Source organism: Oncorhynchus gorbuscha, linkage group LG20, assembly GCF_021184085.1.
Source record: "Oncorhynchus gorbuscha isolate QuinsamMale2020 ecotype Even-year linkage group LG20, OgorEven_v1.0, whole genome shotgun sequence".
Classification (NCBI taxonomy): domain Eukaryota; kingdom Metazoa; phylum Chordata; class Actinopteri; order Salmoniformes; family Salmonidae; genus Oncorhynchus; species Oncorhynchus gorbuscha.
The window spans coordinates 12,181,344-12,200,076 of NC_060192.1; the positions used below are offsets into that span (position 1 = coordinate 12,181,344).

The 18,733-nt window shown below is 43.6% G+C and overlaps 3 protein-coding genes across 3 annotated transcripts in view; 2 read left to right on the forward strand and 1 right to left on the reverse strand.

Annotated features, from left to right (window-relative positions):
• Nucleotides 1-401: 401 nt before the first annotated feature.
• LOC124007363 (dnaJ homolog subfamily B member 5-like) lies at nt 402-4,882 on the forward strand. The gene is made up of 4 exons (XM_046317864.1): nt 402-876; nt 1,847-2,099; nt 2,409-2,971; nt 3,807-4,882. Exons 1-4 carry the CDS (start codon nt 778-780, stop codon nt 4,038-4,040), a joined length of 1,149 nt encoding a protein of 382 aa, XP_046173820.1. The 5' UTR covers nt 402-777; the 3' UTR covers nt 4,041-4,882.
• A 3,467-nt stretch (nt 4,883-8,349) lies between these two features.
• On the forward strand, nt 8,350-14,800 carry LOC124007413 (protein huluwa-like). The gene is made up of 3 exons (XM_046317948.1): nt 8,350-9,069; nt 9,157-9,358; nt 14,742-14,800. The coding sequence occupies exons 1-3, from the start codon at nt 8,452-8,454 to the stop codon at nt 14,744-14,746; spliced, it is 825 nt and encodes a 274-aa protein (XP_046173904.1). The 5' UTR covers nt 8,350-8,451; the 3' UTR covers nt 14,747-14,800.
• Nucleotides 12,619-18,733, reverse strand: part of LOC124007412 (transitional endoplasmic reticulum ATPase-like) — a 68,270-nt gene continuing 62,155 nt past the window's right edge. Inside the window, exons 18-19 of the transcript XR_006833922.1 lie at nt 14,958-15,072; nt 12,619-12,962 (exon numbers count right to left, since the gene is read on the reverse strand). The gene's annotated coding sequence lies outside the window, so the exon portion shown is untranslated. The remainder of the gene's footprint in view (nt 12,963-14,957; nt 15,073-18,733) is intronic.

The following is an 18,733-nucleotide window of genomic DNA, read 5'->3' on the forward strand; positions in this document are numbered from 1 at the left end:
TTCCGTGTACCTATATTTGTCCTGTGTTAACGTTCTTAGGGTGCTGAAATCCGTAGCATTTGCAACCTTTGCAAAGGTAGCCATTGTTTGTTACTGTTATTTTGGCAGGGCATGCACAGAATGCTCTTTTTTAAACTTTAGCTTTCAAATCCAACTGATAACTATAACAATCAGGAGAAGCACAGGTACAGTTTCAAAACTACGGACAAGCTCGCATTTACACAGGACAAACATACAGTAGGTGCAAGGAAAGCATAAACATTTAAATCTTGACTGACAGCAACTCGATGTAGTCGGAGGTGCAGTCCGCCCACGTGTCACTCAACTCCATTTTACATCGTAGAGTTGAGAAACTCCGCTACAGAGCCTCTAGGGATGTCTAAATGTTAGGTCTTCAATCGGCAAACCTAGACGGTTCTGAGGATTCAACTCACTGGTCGTGACTGCTCGTGAGCTTTCTGCTAAGAATCCCGGAAACGAGTCTCAACAAGGAGAAGGAGGCGGTTACATCCGCATGATCATGAAGCGAACGCCAATGGTCTCGCGGAGGAATCGGTAGCCAAGGTATTCCCTCTTGTGCGTAGGAAAATGGGCGGTTTTGGGGAAAGCTCGGTCACGCTGCGTGGGTGTTGAGTGTATAGTAAAGGGCTGCCACGGCAGTATTTAGCACAGTCTGCAGTCAGCCGCTCAGTCAACCAACAGCCCAACCACAGCTAAAACAGCTAAGAGCTTTTCAGCACCAAGAAACAGCGGACAGCTCCTCAATAAGCGAACACTATGGTTCTGATCTGGACCCAGTTTGGAGTGAAAACCAAAAATGGCAAGTGCAAGGTCCGCGTTATGAACAGGAATGACAGCTCGGGCTCTTCATCAGGGGTAAGTTATATTTTTGAAATCTGTCTAAATTTCACTAATTTATAGATTGTTATGTATTGTATGTCCATTAAACTCATGTATGTCATAAATTGTGCCTAATGCTTGTGTCATTAAAAGGTTGACAGTGAGTTTAAAGACTAGTGGTTTAATTGCTGAGAATATATAAATATTTAATGATCCTTTTATTGTAAATTAGAATGTATTTTCAGTCAACTCATCTGGTAAAATAAGGAATGATATATATTTTTAAAGCTTATACACACTGTGTGTGAGCAGTTTGCACAATGTCAACGGGTTCTCCAGTAACCTACTGTATATGCTTTATACCCCTAATTTCAATGCAGACAATGTAGCGTAGTTGAGCCAATCAGGGCTCAGCTGGCATCTGTGGTGGGAGGTGCAATCTGCTTCAAGATGCTCATACACACGAGTTCCCCCTATAGTCACGTTGCCAGCATTTAGATGCACAGACAAATCTGCATTACAGTCTAGAAGACTTAACTGGCCTGAATTGCATTTGCCATGGGCTAGTTTTCATACAATACTATTTTCAAAGGCTGAATGTAAATAATAAAGAATACGTTGTGGTAATTTGTATTCAAAGGACTGACAGGTGACAATTTCAAGTATGTGTCCTCTGAAACTGGTACTAGCACAGAAGGCTTGCTGACAATCATAGTCTACTTGTCTGGGTCATTCTCAATCAATTGTTGAATGTCACACCTGCTGGGTGTCATAAAGCTGCCTGGTGCTTGGAAATGCATTATTATGGGCATGGGTGAGAGCGCTATAAGGAGTGGTTGAAGTTTATAGCCCACAGCCCAGGGAGTTAGCTCTCTTTCTATGACATCTTATCCAGCTCTGGCTTTCGATGGCTTCATTGAGGCAAAGACATTTGTCCTTTTAAAACTTGGCTATTCTGTGTGCAGTAGAGCTCTAACGTGTTTCTTCTCTCACCCTGTTTCTCCAGGAGAACCAGAAGGACCAAGAGGTTCCCGTTCTGTCCAGGCCTATGGGGAAGGATTTCTACAAGGTCCTGGGTGTCGAGTCTGACTCCAATGAAGACGAAATCAAGAAGGCATACAGGAAGATGGCCCTGAAGTTTCACCCCGACAAGAACAGCGCTGCGGACGCCGCGGACAAGTTTAAGGAGATTGCAGAAGCTTATGAGATTCTGACCGACTCCAAGAAAAGGGTCATCTATGATCAGTTTGGAGAAGAAGGTGAGAGCCTTTCCTTTTTTCCCTTTGTCATTTGGCCGGCAAGTGTTGTTGTATCTAACAAAAATCTACAGCACCTGGTCCCCCTGAGAGCCAGCCCATTAGTCAGCCAGTGACAAGAAAGTGTTTATCAAACTTCAAAGTGCCACTATATAAATTTAGTAAGCCATCCAGAAGTGTTGAGCTAAATATACGAGTAATAACTTTGTCTCAGAGTGGGAGAGGAATACAAGATTAGACAAGATGGAAGGTCACACTTCTGCCTGAGTGAACTGTACTAACTGAAGTTGTCTTTTTTCTTTTGTGTCTCAGGTCTCAAGAACGGAGGCGGGGTGTCCATGGCAGGCAAAGAGAACAACCCCCATCACTATAGTTACCACGGCGATGCCCACGAGACCTTCTCAACATTCTTCCAGGGCTCCGACCACTTCGACATCTTCTTCGGGCCCGACGGCGAGGAGGAGCTTTTCAATCCCTTTAACCGTTTCACCTTCAGCAAAGGTGGTGGTTACCATGGTAACTACGGCCCCAACGGTGAGAAACTTCGTCGCGGGCGACGGCAGGGCGTGGCGGTGGTGCACGACCTCCTGGTGACCCTAGAAGAGGTGTTCCACGGCTGCTCTAAGCACATGAAGATCACGCGGCACCGCCTCAACCCAGACGGCCGCAGCCTTCGCACTGAGGACAAGGTCCTGAACGTGGTGGTGAAAAAGGGATGGAAGGAGGGTACCAAGATCACCTTTCCCAGAGAGGGTGACGAGACGGCCAATAGCAAACCCGCTGACGTGGCCTTCATCCTCAAGGACAAGAAACACCCCAACTACAAGAGGGACGGGTCCAACATAGTCTATACGGCAAAGATCACCCTCAAAGAAGTAAGTTTGTGTTCATGTGAACTTGTGTGTCAACTTAACATTGATATGGTTATATAATGCAGTTAGTATTAGCAGATGTACAGCACTGCCATACTTTCAGTGTAACATAATGCTTCAAGGCATAGCTGAAGTATGCCACTTCTGTACTTTAGATAATGGCTCAAATTGGTGGCTGTAGGAAGAACACTTTGTTCTATTCAGAGCCCCTCTCAGCTAACCTCTACTGCTCCAACCTTGTACAGTACTGTCCTTAGCCCAGCTAACAACCCCCCAATAACACACAGTGCCCACCAACACCTCCCCACACTTACCTCACCGGCCCCTACAGAGAACAGCATCAGCAGTAGCTAAATATAGCCTCTGTCAGCCTCCCCCTCACACTGCTTTCACTTTGCTCCCCCACTGACTCCTCTGCTCTGTGCCAGCCTTTAGCTTCCTCTCTCTCTGGCTTACAATCACTCACTCCCACATCCTACGCTCCTCAGATTAGCATGCTAGTGTTCACAGACATTGCAGGCTCTTCAACAAGCGCCTCTTCATCTTCCCCTGGCCCCACTCAGTCACTCTGTTGAGTACCGACACCCACAGCCAGAATAGAGAGAACATTACTGGTATAGCATTTGTAACACTTATCGTTGCATAACAGAGCAAAGCATCGCCTTTGGGGGTAAATTGCTCCACATTTGAGTCTGATATAACACTCACTTAAGAATATTGCCCTGGTTAGTTTCATACATTATGTTATGGGGTCGACTGCTTCCACTGTTATGTAACCAAATGCTCTCAACATAAAAGGAGGAAGATTAACAAATACTGTCTTCCTCGCTCTTTCCAGGCTCTATGTGGATGCACAGTCAATGTCCCCACCCTCGACAACAGAACAATGCCACTACCGTGCAGTGACGTCATCAAGCCCGGCGCCATTCGGCGGCTGAGGGGCGAGGGGCTGCCCCATGCCAAGACCCCCACCACACGTGGCGACCTGGTGGTGGAGTTCCAGGTGGCCTTCCCTGACAGGATCCCTCCCCAGTCCAAAGAGATCATCAAACACAGCCTCATTGGGTGCTAACATGCTATCGAGCTAACAACCACAACAGCTAGCCGATACAATCACAGCCTTGCTAGGTGCTATGACAATCCAGCACAGCTGGAGACAATGGCAGGAATGGAATCTTTAAAACATATATACCTTTTTGATTATAGGCACTATTCATCATCTACAATGCCACAGGGGAAAAGGTTTACAGTTTAACAGGCCAATGGACTCCTGAGTGTCTGGGCACGTTTTCTGACTGACTGACTAGCCTTTCTCTTGAATGAAAAATGGTAGAGGTACTCTTACTGTGTTGCCTATATCAAGAATGTGGTATGCCAATAGAGTCATTCGACTCATTAGAGAAGCCTGAGGCCTGATTGTCACGTGGCAAAATTATTCTACCAGTTGTATGGTGTTCATATGTCTGCACTTTTACATTGATTTATTACAATAAATAAACAAATATGTACTTGTGTACAAGACTGTACTAATGTACAAATATAGTTATAACTGTCTCTAAAAGAGATTAATTTGTCAAATGTTCAACTGAATCATTTGAAACATTTGTATATATTTGTGCTTTAACTTATACCAGATGTTAATGTATTATTCGAAATTGACAAATGGACAAAGAAAAGCATGTTAAATAAATGAAAATAACTGAATTTTAAAAAAAAGGTTCTGTTTTATTGTTTTATTAAAATGTTCAACACTGGTCATGAACTATGATTCGGGATAAGAATAAGCATGTCCATATCACAAAAGGAAATGTGAAATACACTGAACAAAACAAAAAATACATTCAGCATGCAATTTAAAAGATTTTACTGAGTTACAGTTCATATAAGGAAAACAGTCAATTGAAATAAATTCATGAAGCCCTAATCTATTGATTTCACATGACTGTGAATACAGATGTGCATCTGTTGGTCACAGGATACCTTAAAAAAGGTACAGGCATGGATCAGAAAGCCAGTCAGTATCTGGTATGACCAACATTTGCCTCATGCAGCGCAGCACATCTCCTTCGCATAGAGTTGATCAGGCTGTTGATTGTGGCCTGAGGAATGTTGTCCTGCTCTTCAATGGCTGTGTGAAGTTGCTGGATATTGGAACACAGTCGAACACGTCGATCCAGAGCATCCCAAACATGCAGGCTATGGAAGAACTGGGACATTTTCAGCTTCCAGGAATTCTGTGCAGATTCTTGCGACATGGGGCCATGCATTATTATTATCATGATTCCAAGTGTTATTTCAATGTGTTGATGTCTTCACTAGTATTCTAAAATGTTCAAAATAGTACAAATAAAGAAAAACCCTTGAATGAGTAGGTGTGTCCAAACTTAGTACTGTATCTCTCTCTCATTCATATTCACTGAACAAAAATATAAGTGCAGCATGTAAAGTGTTGGTCCCATGTTTTCTGAGCTGAAATAAAAGATCCCAGAAATGTTTCATGCACAAAGTTTATTTCTCTCAAATTTGTTTAAAAAAAAATGTATATATAAATGCAACATGTAATCTGTTGGTCCCATGTTTCATGAGCTGAAATTTAAAAAACTCAGAAATGTTGGTTTTCCCTACCTTTGTTTAAGGTATCTGTGACCTTCAGATACATATCTGTATTCCCAGTCTGTGAAATCCATAAATTAGAGCCTAATTAATTTATTCCAATTTACTGATTTCCTTATATGAACTGTAACTCAGAAAAATTGATGAAATTGTTGCATTTACATTTTTGTTCAATGTACTATGAAGACTTAACTTCATAATACAGTAAATTAGATAAACCTCACATTAATCCTGACTACAAACCATATTGATTATGTGAAGAGTTGGAGAGAACTCTTGGGCGAGGCAATGCCTCCTGCAATTGCCATCTTGCAACAGAATTGAGGAAGACTAATGAGGCCTGAGAGCTATCTTACTCCCTCCAAGTGCAGATCAGCCAGTTGACCCAGAGTAATGAGTACATAAGCTGTTCAAGATCATCAGTGGTGTCAGTAGGTTTTGAGCAGTACTGTTGGTTGAAAGAGTGTCGGTATTGCATCATAGACAGGTTAGCTGACAACCTCACGAAAACAATCTGCGTGCTTCAAAGGAGCTGAAGGCTGCGTTATGGTTCTTGATGGCCAGATAGCTAGCAATAATGACAAGATACTGCCATGTGGGGAATCGTAAGTGGCTCGTTTTTGCTAATTTGATATTGATCTTGACACCATGTCTTATTTTGAGGTGTTTTGATTCATGTCACGTCTATATGCTAATATGTCAAAACATTTGCTAGCTAGCTAACCAACAACTGTAACAACGTATTTGAGAGACAAGTGCTCAATGTGCAACTTTATGTTTTCAATGAACATTGTTAATAAAATGTCAACTATATTTCATATCCAATTTAAGCCAACCCCGTCTGTTTTGCTCCATTGTCGCGCACATGTCGGTTCAGTTAACTACTGCCACCTAGTGTTAAATGCAACTAAAATGACTCAGAAACCATATTCTAGGGCCCATAGGTGCATCCCAATATGCTAAAAAAAAGATTCCTTTCCTGACTCCTTTCTTTTCATCTGCATTGAGCTAAACACAGGGTAGGTGAAAGCAATGTGTACTACTATGGGGCATATATATTTTCCTATCCAACTCTTTCACATCAGTGCAAATGAGGAAAAGGAGAGAGAATAAGCTACTTTACACTATTGAGATGCAGCCCCATTCGCAATCATGTAATCTTTCCTTCACTTCTTAGGGTAGGAAAAAATTGAACACGAACTTAGTTCATGTTTTAAAGTTGGAGTTGAAAAATCTGAAAAACAGATGGTACAATGGACAGCAATACTTTCAAACAAGCTAGAAAAAGGAAGCAGGAAATATTTAAAAGAGCGCTCCCCTGTGGACTGTTGAGAGATTTCCACTCCTCCGTGGTTGATGCTGGGTTTTCAGCCAGGTAAGCTGTGATAGAAGTCAGTATTCGACGTCTATCCATATCTGAGGATATCGGGATGAGGTGGACATTTTACCGTCAAATAGGCCTCTGAATCCAAAGGTTGCAAGTTCGAATCCAGTGATAGAAAGTTGTTTTGAGATTTTTGTTTTAAGCCCATCCCAAACTTTAACCATTAACATTCAGAGTGTATGACTAAACTTAACCTTAAACACTTTGAAATGTGACGTTTGTTTTACACAACATAGAAAATTGCCACCACAGCCACCGACTTGAGTCTTTCCCTGATAAATAGACCGAGACAGTGAGACAGACATTGACAAATGGTTTGAGATGGGAAGGCAAAACGTCACAAAATGCTTAGCAATAAAATTTAACCGATCATGAAGCATCATCCTCATCTCACAAGAGTTTTGTTGATTCTGAAGTGTTAAGTCGTCTGCTTCTTTCCTTGTAGACTTACCACTATGTGTATTTGTGTGCCAAATAGTGATCACAGAGAATGTTGTATTATTCTGAATCTTAATCTGATACACTCCTTTTAGAATTATATGTTACATTCCGTATGGTATGTATTAATTTGTGGATGTCCATCACCCATTTCGTTTGATATGTTACTAATTACAATTGGTTTTATATGTGAATCTGAAAAACATGTAATATGTTAAGAATTCTAGTTAGGTGGCTAATGTTAGCTAGCTAAAAGGGTTAAGGTTAGGGGAAGGATCAGCTAACATGCTAAGTAGTTGCAAAGTAGCTAAAAAGTACGAAGTAGTTGAACAGTTAATAATTAGCTGAAATGCTAAAGCTGTCGGTGATGAGTTTTGAACTTGCATCCCTTAGGTTGCTTGACCTTCACATATCCATATATCTTATGCAACCATACCAAATGTAACATTCCGTAATAATTTGATTCTCCTGGATGTGTGTTTACTATGTAACGTCTTGTATATTAGACCAGGCGGAATATGAAGGTTTCCTGTAAATCTATGCCAACGACCATAAAACCGCGTGGTTGGGCCAATTCGTTATGCTGTAATTCCAAATCCTTGTGCCATAATATTTACACACCTGTACGTCACCGGCAGCCTGGATATGAGAGCGAGATGTGGGTGATGTGATTGACTATTTGTCACCTATTCTACAGGACAGACAAGCATCAAGCAAGCGGACATTAAACTCGTCACCTGCGTTTGGGGTTATTATTTCATGCCTATACGCACATTTTCGAGTAGGCCTTCTTTCTGCTGTCCGTGCATAAAAATGAATTGTCCACGTAAATACTTAATTTGGGGTAAAATAGCTATTGAAGCAGAAAATAAAATCTACCATGGCCACGGGGTTCGCCAAGTACAAAACCCAGGCAGTCATTCTGCAGAGTTCAATCACGGACCCTGGATAGTGAAATTGATTGGTCCCACAAAACACCTGCGCTCTCACAGAGAAAAACCACATTTTTTTGCGTCCTGGAATTGAATCCTATAAACTATATGACGAAATGTCGCAAATAGACCCTTCAACACCACCCTCAAATCTGAGTGAAGGTTTGTCAATTATAAGATTAAGACTACTTCTTATTTTACTCATACCGTGCGTGGTTCTTCTGCTGCTGTTTAACTGTTTGTTCCTGGGTTACAAGTTACACACTTTTTCAAAGAAGAACAGAAAAAGACAAGACAAGGAAAGTATTTTACAGTCTACTCTTTCGACGCGCCAGAGAATGACCATAATATCAGTGGCGCCATTTGTCCCAAATCAAGATGGGAAAGGAGGTTATATCTCTGTTTCAGAGCCTATTTTGGCGCAGGCCTTGAGCTCTCCAAGTTCCTCTTCAAATGACAAGGCAGCAGTGCAGCAGAGTATCCGATTCGTTCGTCTGGTTGGGGCCACAGACGATGGTGGTTCGGAGTCCCTGGGGGCTCCGAGCGCCATATTTGCGACAACAGCCGATACCAACTCCAGGATCGAACAGCCCCGTAGGTCAAGCGTGTACAGTAGGAATAAAATAGGGTGGCGCAGAAGCGCCCCTGTCCTACCGCAGTCAAGTGATTCAGAGGCAGAACTGCCTAACCGTGTGCCACCCAATTCACCTGCGCTAAATGATACACACTCAAGGGTAAATTCATGGTTCCAGCCTAATATTAGCCACAGTAACCATTGAACTCTGTCTTGGATGTAATGTGTGACTGTTTTATGCACGCAGGTAACACCTGACCAGAGGCACATGCGTCGGTGCAGCACCATGGAGCTGCAATTGAACAACACAGAGGAACACAAGTTTGATATGGTTGAATTCGAATGTGAATATGCCAGTAGCATACCTCCAGAGACTTCATGCTTTGTTGCATCTGACAACTCTTCCACAATGGGTCCTGGATTGGACAGCGACTTTGGAGCAAGCGCAGGTGAGTTGACATCAAATCAAATCAAAATGTAGTGAAATGCATACATACAAGCCCTTAACCAACAGTGATAAGAAGAAAAAGTGTTAAGTAAAAAATAGATAAGTAGAAAATAAAAGTTACAAATAATTAAACAGCGGCAGTAAAATAACAAGCGAGGCTATATACAGGGGTACCAGTACAGCGTCGATGCGTGGGGGCACTGGTTAGTCGAGGTAATTGAGGTACTTGTTTGAGGTAATTGAGGTACATGTAGGTAGAGTTCAAGTGACTATGCATAGATTATAAACAGAGAATTGCAGCAGCGTAAAGGAGGGGTCTGGGTAGCCCTTTGATTAGTTGATCAGGATTCTTATGGCTTGGGGATCGAAGCTGTTAAGAAGCCTTTGGGACCTCGACTTGGCACTACGGCATACTAGACCAGTGGTTCTCAAACTTCCTTGCATTTAAACAGCTCGCACACTTGATACAACTTGTCAAATAATAATCAAGCCCTTGACTAGGTGAATCAGGTGAGCTAGTTCAGGGCTACAACAAAACTATGACATGTATGGGGGACCCCAAGGAGAGGTTTGCTAAACACTGTACTAGACCATATATAGCTGTTGTGTAAACGTACTAGACCATATATAGTACTGTTCAAAAGTTTGGTGTCACTTAGAAATGTCCTTGTTTTTGAAAGAAAAGCACATTAAAATAACATCAAATTGATCAGAAATACAGTGTAGACATTGTTAATGTTTTAAATGACTGTTGTTGCTGGAAACGGCTGATTTTCAAAAATAAATAACTTTCTTTTAAATTGAATATCTACATAGGCGTACAGAAGCCCAATATCAGCAACCATCACTCCTGTGTTCCAATGACACATTGTGTTAGCTAATCCAAGTTTATAATTTTAAAAGGCTAATTGATCATTAGAAAACCCTTTTACAATTATGTTAGCACAGCTGAACACTGTTGTTCTGATTAAAGAAGCAATAAAACTGGCTTTCTTTAGACTAGTTGAGTATCTGGAGCATCAGCATTTGTGGGTTCGATTACAGGCTCAAAATGTCCAGAAACAAAGAACTTATTCTAAAAATTGATTTTTTTTTATCCTCAACAATCTACACACAGTACCCCATAATGACAAAACAAAAACAGGTTTTTACAAATGTTTGCAAATTTAAAACAACAAATACCTTATTTATATAAGTATTCAGACCCTTTGCTATAAGACTCAATTGAGCTCAGATGCATCCTGTTTCCATTGATTATCCTCAATGTTTCTAAAAGTTGATGAGTCCACCTGTGGTAAATTCAATTGATTTGGAAAGGCACACCTGTCTATAGAAGGTCCCACATTTGACAGTGCATGTCAGAGCAAAAACCAAGCCATGAGGTTTAAGCAATTGTCCGTAGAGCTCCGAGACAGGATTGTGTCAAGGCACAGATCTGAGTACGGGTAAAAACATATTTCTGCAGCATTGAAGGTCCCCAAGAACACAGTGGCCTCCATCATTCTTACATTTAAGAAGTTTGGAACCACAAAGACTCTTCCGAGAGCTGGCCGTCCGGCCAAACTGAGCAATCGGGTGAAAAGAGCCTTGGTTATGGAGGTGACCAAGAACCCGATGTTCACTCTAGAGTTCCTCTGTGAAGATGGGAGAACCTTCCAGAAGGACAACCATCTCTGCAGCACTCCACCAATCAGGCCTTTATGGTAGAGTGGCCAGACGGAAGCCACTCCTCAGTAAAATAGGTTTTGTTGTGCCCTCTTCACGTCTGTCTTGGTGTGCTTGGGCCATGTTAGTTTAATGGTGATGTGGACGCCAAGGAACTTGGCTCTCAACCTGCTCCATTATAGCCCTTTGATGATAATGGGGGCATGCTCGGTCCTCCTTCTCCTGTAGTGCACAATCATCTCCTTTGTCTTGATCACATTGAGGGAGAGGTTGTTGTCCTTGCACAACACGGTCAGGTCTCTGACCTCCCTGTAGGCTGTCTCATTGTTGTCGGTGATCAGGCCTACCACTGTTGTGTCATTGGCAAACTTAATGATGGCGTTGGAGTTGTGCCTGGCCATGCAGTCATGAGTGAAGGAGAGTAGAGGAAGGGACTGACCATGCACCCCTGAGGGGCCCCTGTGTGGAGGATCAGCGTGGCGGATGTGTTGTTACCTACCCTTACCACCTGGGGATGGCCCGTCATGAAGAGAGAGATCCTTGATGAAAACCTGCTCCAGAACGCTCAGGCCCTCAGACTGGGGGCGAAGGGTCACCTTCCAACAGGACAACAGCTCTAATTACACAGCAAAGACAATGCAGGAGTTGCTTCAGGAAAAGTCTCTGAATGGCCTTGAGTGGCCCAGCCAGAGCCCGGACTTGAACCCGATCAAACATCTCTGGAGAGACCTTAACAGCTGTACAGCAATGCTCCTGATCAAATCTGACAGAGCTTGAGAGGATCTGCAGAGAAGAATTGGAGAAACTCCCCAGATACAGGTGTTTCAAGCTTGTAATTGTCATACCCAAGAAGACTCGATGCTGTAATCGCTGCCAAAGGTGCTTCAACAAAGTACTGAGTAAAGAGTCTGAATACTTATTTAAAAACTGATAACGTTTACATGTTTTATATATTTGCAAAAATTACAAAAGTATTTTTGCTTTGTCATTATGGGGTATTGTGTGTAGATTGATGTGAGGGGAAAGAAACAAATCCATTTTGGAATATGGCTTTAATATTCAATGTTGCCTTGGTATGCAACTCCAGTGTATATTTGGCCTTGTTTTAGGCTATTGTCCTGCTGAATGGTAAATGTCTCCCAGGGTGTTTCTCAAAATCCATACGGCCTTGCTCAGAGCACACAAATTGGAGCACGGGATTATAGTAGGAGTTCAAATCAAAGTATGCGAAATGGAGCACGGAGGGCACTTCTCCTACACGCACTCCGTTTGTACATATTTTGAAGCATTTATCGCTGCAAGCTTCAACATAAAGTAAAAAATTACACAAAATCAACATTTCTTCAAATCAATGATGGCCATTATTTGAGCTGAAACGAGAGAAAATGCAATCAATCAAATGTATTGATAAAGCTCCTTTTATATCAGCCGATGTCAACATACTATACAGAGACCCAGCCTAAAACCCCAAACAGCAAGCAACGCTGATGTAGAAGCACGGTGGCTAGGAAAAACTCCATAGAAAGGCAGGAACCTAGGAAGAAACCTAGAGAGGAACCAGGCTCTGAGGGTTGGCCAGTCCTCTTCTGACTGTGCTGGGTGGAGATTAACAGTACATGGCCAAGATGTTCAAATGTTTATGACCAGCAGGGTCAAATAATAATAATCACAGTGGTTGTAGAGGGTGCAACAGGCCAGCACCTCAGGAGTAAATGTCAGTTGCTTTGTCATGGCTGAGCGTTGAGTTTGAGATAGCAGGTGCGGTAGAGAGAGTTGAACAGCAGGTCTGGGACAAGGTATCACACGTTGGTGAACAGGTCAGGGTTTCATAGCCGTAGGCAGAACAGTTGAAACTGGAGCCACAGCACGACCAGGTGGACTGGAGACTGCAAGGAATCAGGCCAGGTAGTCCTGAGGTATGGCCCCAGGGCTCAGATCCTCTGGAAGGGGAGAGAGAGAGAGAATTAGAGGGAGCATACTTAAATTCGCACAGGACACCGGATAAGACAGGAGAATTACACCAGATAACAGTCTGACTCTAGCCCACTTAAACTATTGCAGCATAGATACTAGAGACTGAAGACAGGCGGGTCGGGAGACACTGTGGTCCCGTCAGACGACAACCCCGGACAGGGCCAACCAGGCACCCACCTTGCCAAAGCACAGCACCCACACCACATATCCGCAAATCACCAACTTACTACACTGAGACAAGGCGGAGTATAGCCCACGAAGATCTCCCCACGGCACAAACCCGAGGGTCGCCAATCCGGACTGGAAGATCACGTCAGTGACTCAAACACAAGTGACGCACCTCTCCTAGGGATGGCATGGAAGAGCACTAGTAAGCCAGTGACTCAGCCCCCTTAATAGGGTCAGAGGCAGAGAATCCCAGTGAAGATAGTGGAACCGGCCAGGCAGAGACGGCAAGAGCAGTTCGTCGCTCCAGTGCCTTTCCGTTCACCTTCGCACCACTGGGCCAGACTACATTCAATCATAGGACGTACTGGAGAGATGAGTCTTCAAAGACTTAAAGGTTGAGACCGAGTCTGTGTCTCTCACATGGATAGGCAGACCATGCCATAAAATTGGAGCTCTATAGGAGAAAGCCCTGCCTCCAGCTGTTTGCTTAGAAATTCTAGGGACAGTAAGGAGGCCTGCGTCTTGTGACCGTAGCGTAGTTGTAGGCATGTACGGCAGGACCAAATCGGAGAGATCGGTAGGAGCAAGCCTATGTAATATGCTTTGTAGGTTGGCAGTAAAACCTTGAAATCAGCCCTTGCCTTAACAGGAAGCCATTGTAGAGAAGCTAGCACTGGGGTAATATGATAAACACTTTTGGTTCTAGTCAAGTTTCTAGTAGCCGTGTTTAGCAGCCGTCTGCCCGGTACAAACGGTGATAAAGACTCCAACATAGGAATGACCAATATCAAAATTCAGACTATGGTCTCAGTGCAGAAGAATTAAAAGGAAGTAAAATTCTCAGTGAGCATTTGCCCATTGAAGTCAGTTACGATGCCGAACTGCAGTCAGGTTATAAGTCCCTGGTGAGGGCGACGTGCATGCAGATGAGCTTTCCTGTGATGGTGGTCCAAACCCACTGTTTCATCAGCTGTCCAGGTGGCTGTAAATCAGACGATCCCGCATGTGAAGAAGCTCTGGTGGACATTCCTGCAGTCAGCATGACAATTTCTCACTCCCTCAGAACTTGAGACATCTGTGGCATTGTGTTGTCACAAAACTACACATTTTAGAAGGACCTTTTCTCCCCAGCACAAGGTGGACCGATCAAATTAAACCTGTGTAATGATCATGCTGTTTAATCAGCTTCTTGATATGTCACACCTGTCAGGTGGATATATTCTTGGCAAAGAAGAAATGCTCACTAAACAGGGATGTAAACAAATTTGTGCACAAATTGAGCGATTTTTGTTTTGTTTTTGTGCATATGAAACATTCCTGGCATATTTTATTTCTGCTCATGAAACATGAAACTTCACGTTGCATTTTTATATTTTTGTTCAGTATGTGTGGGGTACAGAGAGGGAGTCATAATGTTAAACACTATTATTGCACACAGAGTCCATGCAACTTGTGAGCAACTTTTTATTTGAACTTTGGGTTGAATACTTAAGACATTTCAACTTTTCATTTTTTATAATTTGTACAAATATCTTACCATGTGTGTAGGTCAGTGACACAATCTCATTTTAATCCAGGCTAACAAAATGTGGAAAAAGTCAAGGGGTGTGAATACTTTCTGAAGGCACTGTACAGCAATAGATATTGGTGAGCTATGTCAAGAATCCAGGATATAAATATGTGGTGTATAAACAGTGTGACTTAAATGCAATTTAGTATAAATATTAGACATAGCTTGTCAAATACAGTATGGATATTACATTTTCCAATTTAAGGGATTCCCTTTCACATACCTAATTACGCATGTGCTTCTACAGGTGTCTCACTCCGAATTCTGTCTGCAGACAGCGACGGTCTCACCAACAGAATGTGGGCCTCGGGAATGGATTGGGATTATTATGACCCGTGCTACGTGAGGGAGAGACACATACCCAAACAAAAAGATCACAAACCTGCATTACATACCAAGCATTATTGGGTATGATGCCAGAGAATTACATGTTTTAATCTCATTTAGATTTTTTTTATATACTTTATTTACAATATCAGGCTGTACATATTTTTCTCCAAATATTTAAAAATAATGAGCACTAAACGGATCACTTACCAAATGTAAAAAACTTTTACATTTTTTAAAAATACAATACACTAATGTAAAATACAATTCACTAATGTAAATCACATTTATTCCAAGACACTTACTTGTATGATTCACTTGTTTTGTAATGCATTCATTTCACACAACTTTCAATGTTTAAAAAATTGTTTGTGGTACACTTGAATAAGCACGTTTTGATTGTGCACAAATGTCTTGTACTTTTCACTTAAATGCAGTATTAAACATTCAATAAAGATTGTGTATTGCTTTCGTGGTTGAACTTCACCAGTTCATTTATTGTTTTCATTTCATACAATTCAATTTTCACATTTCTTTAACATTATATATATTTATTTTAAAAAATGACAAGTCATAAACAATCCCTCTCCTTTGATTACAGGCTAGTATAATTGTGTTGTTTAGGTTTAGAGTGTGTAGTCTTAGAGTGATTATCTTAATTTACCGAGGTTAGCTAGCCAGCTATTTGTCGTCCTTAACGTAGGTGACTCTGCTAGCTAGCCAACAGCTAGCCAACGCTAGCCAACGTCTTCTGTATAGAACTCAACTACCCGGTCGCATTCACAGGTTGTATCACATTTTCACTTCATTTCATTACAGTACAACGGTTTGATTTGTTTGATCGTAGCTAGCTACTTAGCTAGCTACATAGCCGTCTTTGTATCAAAGATAATTGTGTAGTCTAGAGCGATTTTCTAGGTTCGCTAGCCATCTATTGTCGTTCTTTTAACGCAACGTAACGTAAACAACACTGCTAGCTAGCCTGCTAGCCCCCGAATAGCAACACTGCAGAAACTATTACACTCAACGGAACGACTTGATTAGTGTAGTGTCAACAACGCACCCACTGCCAGCTGGCCTACTTCAGCAGTACTGTATCATTTTAATCATTTTAGTCAATAAGATTCTTGCTACGTAGCTTAACTTTCTGAACATTCGAGACGTGTAGTCCACTTGTCATTCCAATCTCCTTTGCATTAGCGTAGCCTCTTCTGTAGCCTGTCAACTATGTGTCTGTTTATCCCTGTTCTCTCCTCTCTGCACAGACCATACAAACGCTCCTCACCGCGTGGCCGCGGCCACCCTACTCTGGTGGTCCCAGCGCGCACGACCCACGTGGAGTTCCAGGTCTCCGGTAGCCTCTGGAACTGCCAATCTGCGGTCAACAAGGCAGAGTTCATCTCAGCCTATGCCTCCCTCCAGTCCCTCGACTTCTTGGCACTGACGGAAACATGGATCACCACAGACAACACTGCTACTCCTACTGCTCTCTCTTCGTCCGCCCACGTGTTCTCGCACACCCCGAGAGCGTCTGGTCAGCGGGGTGGTGGCACCGGGATCCTCATCTCTCCCAAGTGGTCATTCTCTCTTTCTCCCCTTACCCATCTGTCTATCGCCTCCTTTGAATTCCATGCTGTCACAGTTACTAGCCCTTTCAAGCTTAACATCCTTATCATTTATCGCCCTCCAGGTTCCCTCGGAGAGTTCATCAATGAGCTTGATGCCTTGATAAGCTCCTTTCCTGAGGACGGCTCACCTCTCACAGTTCTGGGCGACTTTAACCTCCCCACGTCTACCTTTGACTCTTTCCTCTCTGCCTCCTTCTTTCCACTCCTCTCCTCTTTTGACCTCACCCTCTCACCTTCCCCCCTACTCACAAGGCAGGCAATACGCTCGACCTCATCTTTACTAGATGCTGTTCTTCCACTAACCTCATTGCAACTCCCCTCCAAGTCTCCGACCACTGCCTTGTATCCTTTTCCCTCTCGCTCTCATCCAACACCTCCCACACTGCCCCTACTCGGATGGTATCGCGCCGTCCCAACCTTCGCTCTCTCTCCCCCGCTACTCTCTCCTCTTCCATCCTATCATCTCTTCCCTCCGCTCAAACCTTCTCCCACCTATCTCCTGATTCTGCCTCCTCAACCCTCCTCTCCTCCCTCTCTGCATCCCTTGACTCTATGTCCCCTATCCTCCAGGCCGGCTCGGTCCTCCCCTCCCGCTCCGTGGCTCGATGACTCATTGCGAGCTCACAGAACAGGGCTCCGGGCAGCCGAGCGGAAATGGAGGAAAACTCGCCTCCCTGCGGACCTGGCATCCTTTCACTCCCTCCTCTCTACATTTTCCTCCTCTGTCTCTGCTGCTAAAGCCACTTTCTACCACGCTAAATTCCAAGCATCTGCCTCTAACCCTAGGAAGCTCTTTGCCACCTTCTCCTCCCTCCTGAATCCTCCGCCCCCTCCCCCCTCCTCCCTCTCTGCAGATGACTTCGTCAACCATTTTGAAAAGAAGGTCGACGACATCCGATCCTCGTTTGCTAAGTCAAACGACACCGCTGGTTCTGCTCACACTGCCCTACCCTGTGCTCTGACCTCTTTCTCCCCTCTCTCTCCAGATGAAATCTCGCGTCTTGTGACGGCCGGCCGCCCAACAACCTGCCCGCTTGACCCTATCCCCTCCTCTCTTCTCCAGACCATTTCCGGAGACCTTCTCCCTTACCTCACCTCGCTCATCAACTCATCCCTGACCGTTGGCTACGTCCCTTCCGTCTTCAAGAGAGCGAGAGTTGCACCCCTTCTGAAAAAACCTACACTCGATCCCTCCGATGTCAACAATTACAGACCAGTATCCCTTCTTTCTTTTCTCTCCAAAACTCTTGAACGTGCCGTCCTTGGCCAGCTCTCCCGCTATCTCTCTCTGAATGACCTTCTTGATCCAAATCAGTCAGGTTTCAAGACTAGTCATTCAACTGAGACTGCTCTCCTCTGTATCACGGAGGCGCTCCGCACTGCTAAAGCTAACTCTCTCTCCTCTGCTCTCATCCTTCTAGATCACATATGTCAGAGTCAAGGCCCGCGGGCCACATCCGGCCCGCGAGAAGGTTTTTTACGGCCCCTGGGATGATCTTGATTTGTTATTAGAACCGGCCCGCAGACCGCAGCAAGCCGGCAGCCCGCAGATCTTTTACACGCACCAATACTACATTTCCCACAATGCAACGGTGACGCACCGAGCAGTAGGCTGCTTCATTTCAATATTTATTGGCACAGCAGTTGTCAGCATCACAGTAAAATTAACTTTCAGATACCCATCAAAAATGGCAAAACGGAAGGTGGACACTGAGAACCGGGGTTTCAAACAAGGTGGGAGTCGGAGTATTTGTTCACGGAGGTAGCTGGAAAACCTGTGTGTCTTCTGTGTGGAGAAAGTGTGGCGGTACTGAAAGAGTATAATCTGAGACGACATTATGAAACGAAACACGCGGACAAAAACAAGAATATGGACATGGAACAAAGGCTACAAAAGGCAGAGGAATTAAAACGAGGCCTCAAATCTCGACAGGCTCTGTTCAAAAAAGCCAAATCACAAGGCCAGGCTGCTGTCAAGGCCAGTTTTATTTTGGCAGAAGAGATCGCTAAATCAGCCCGGCCATTTACAGAGGGGGATTTCATC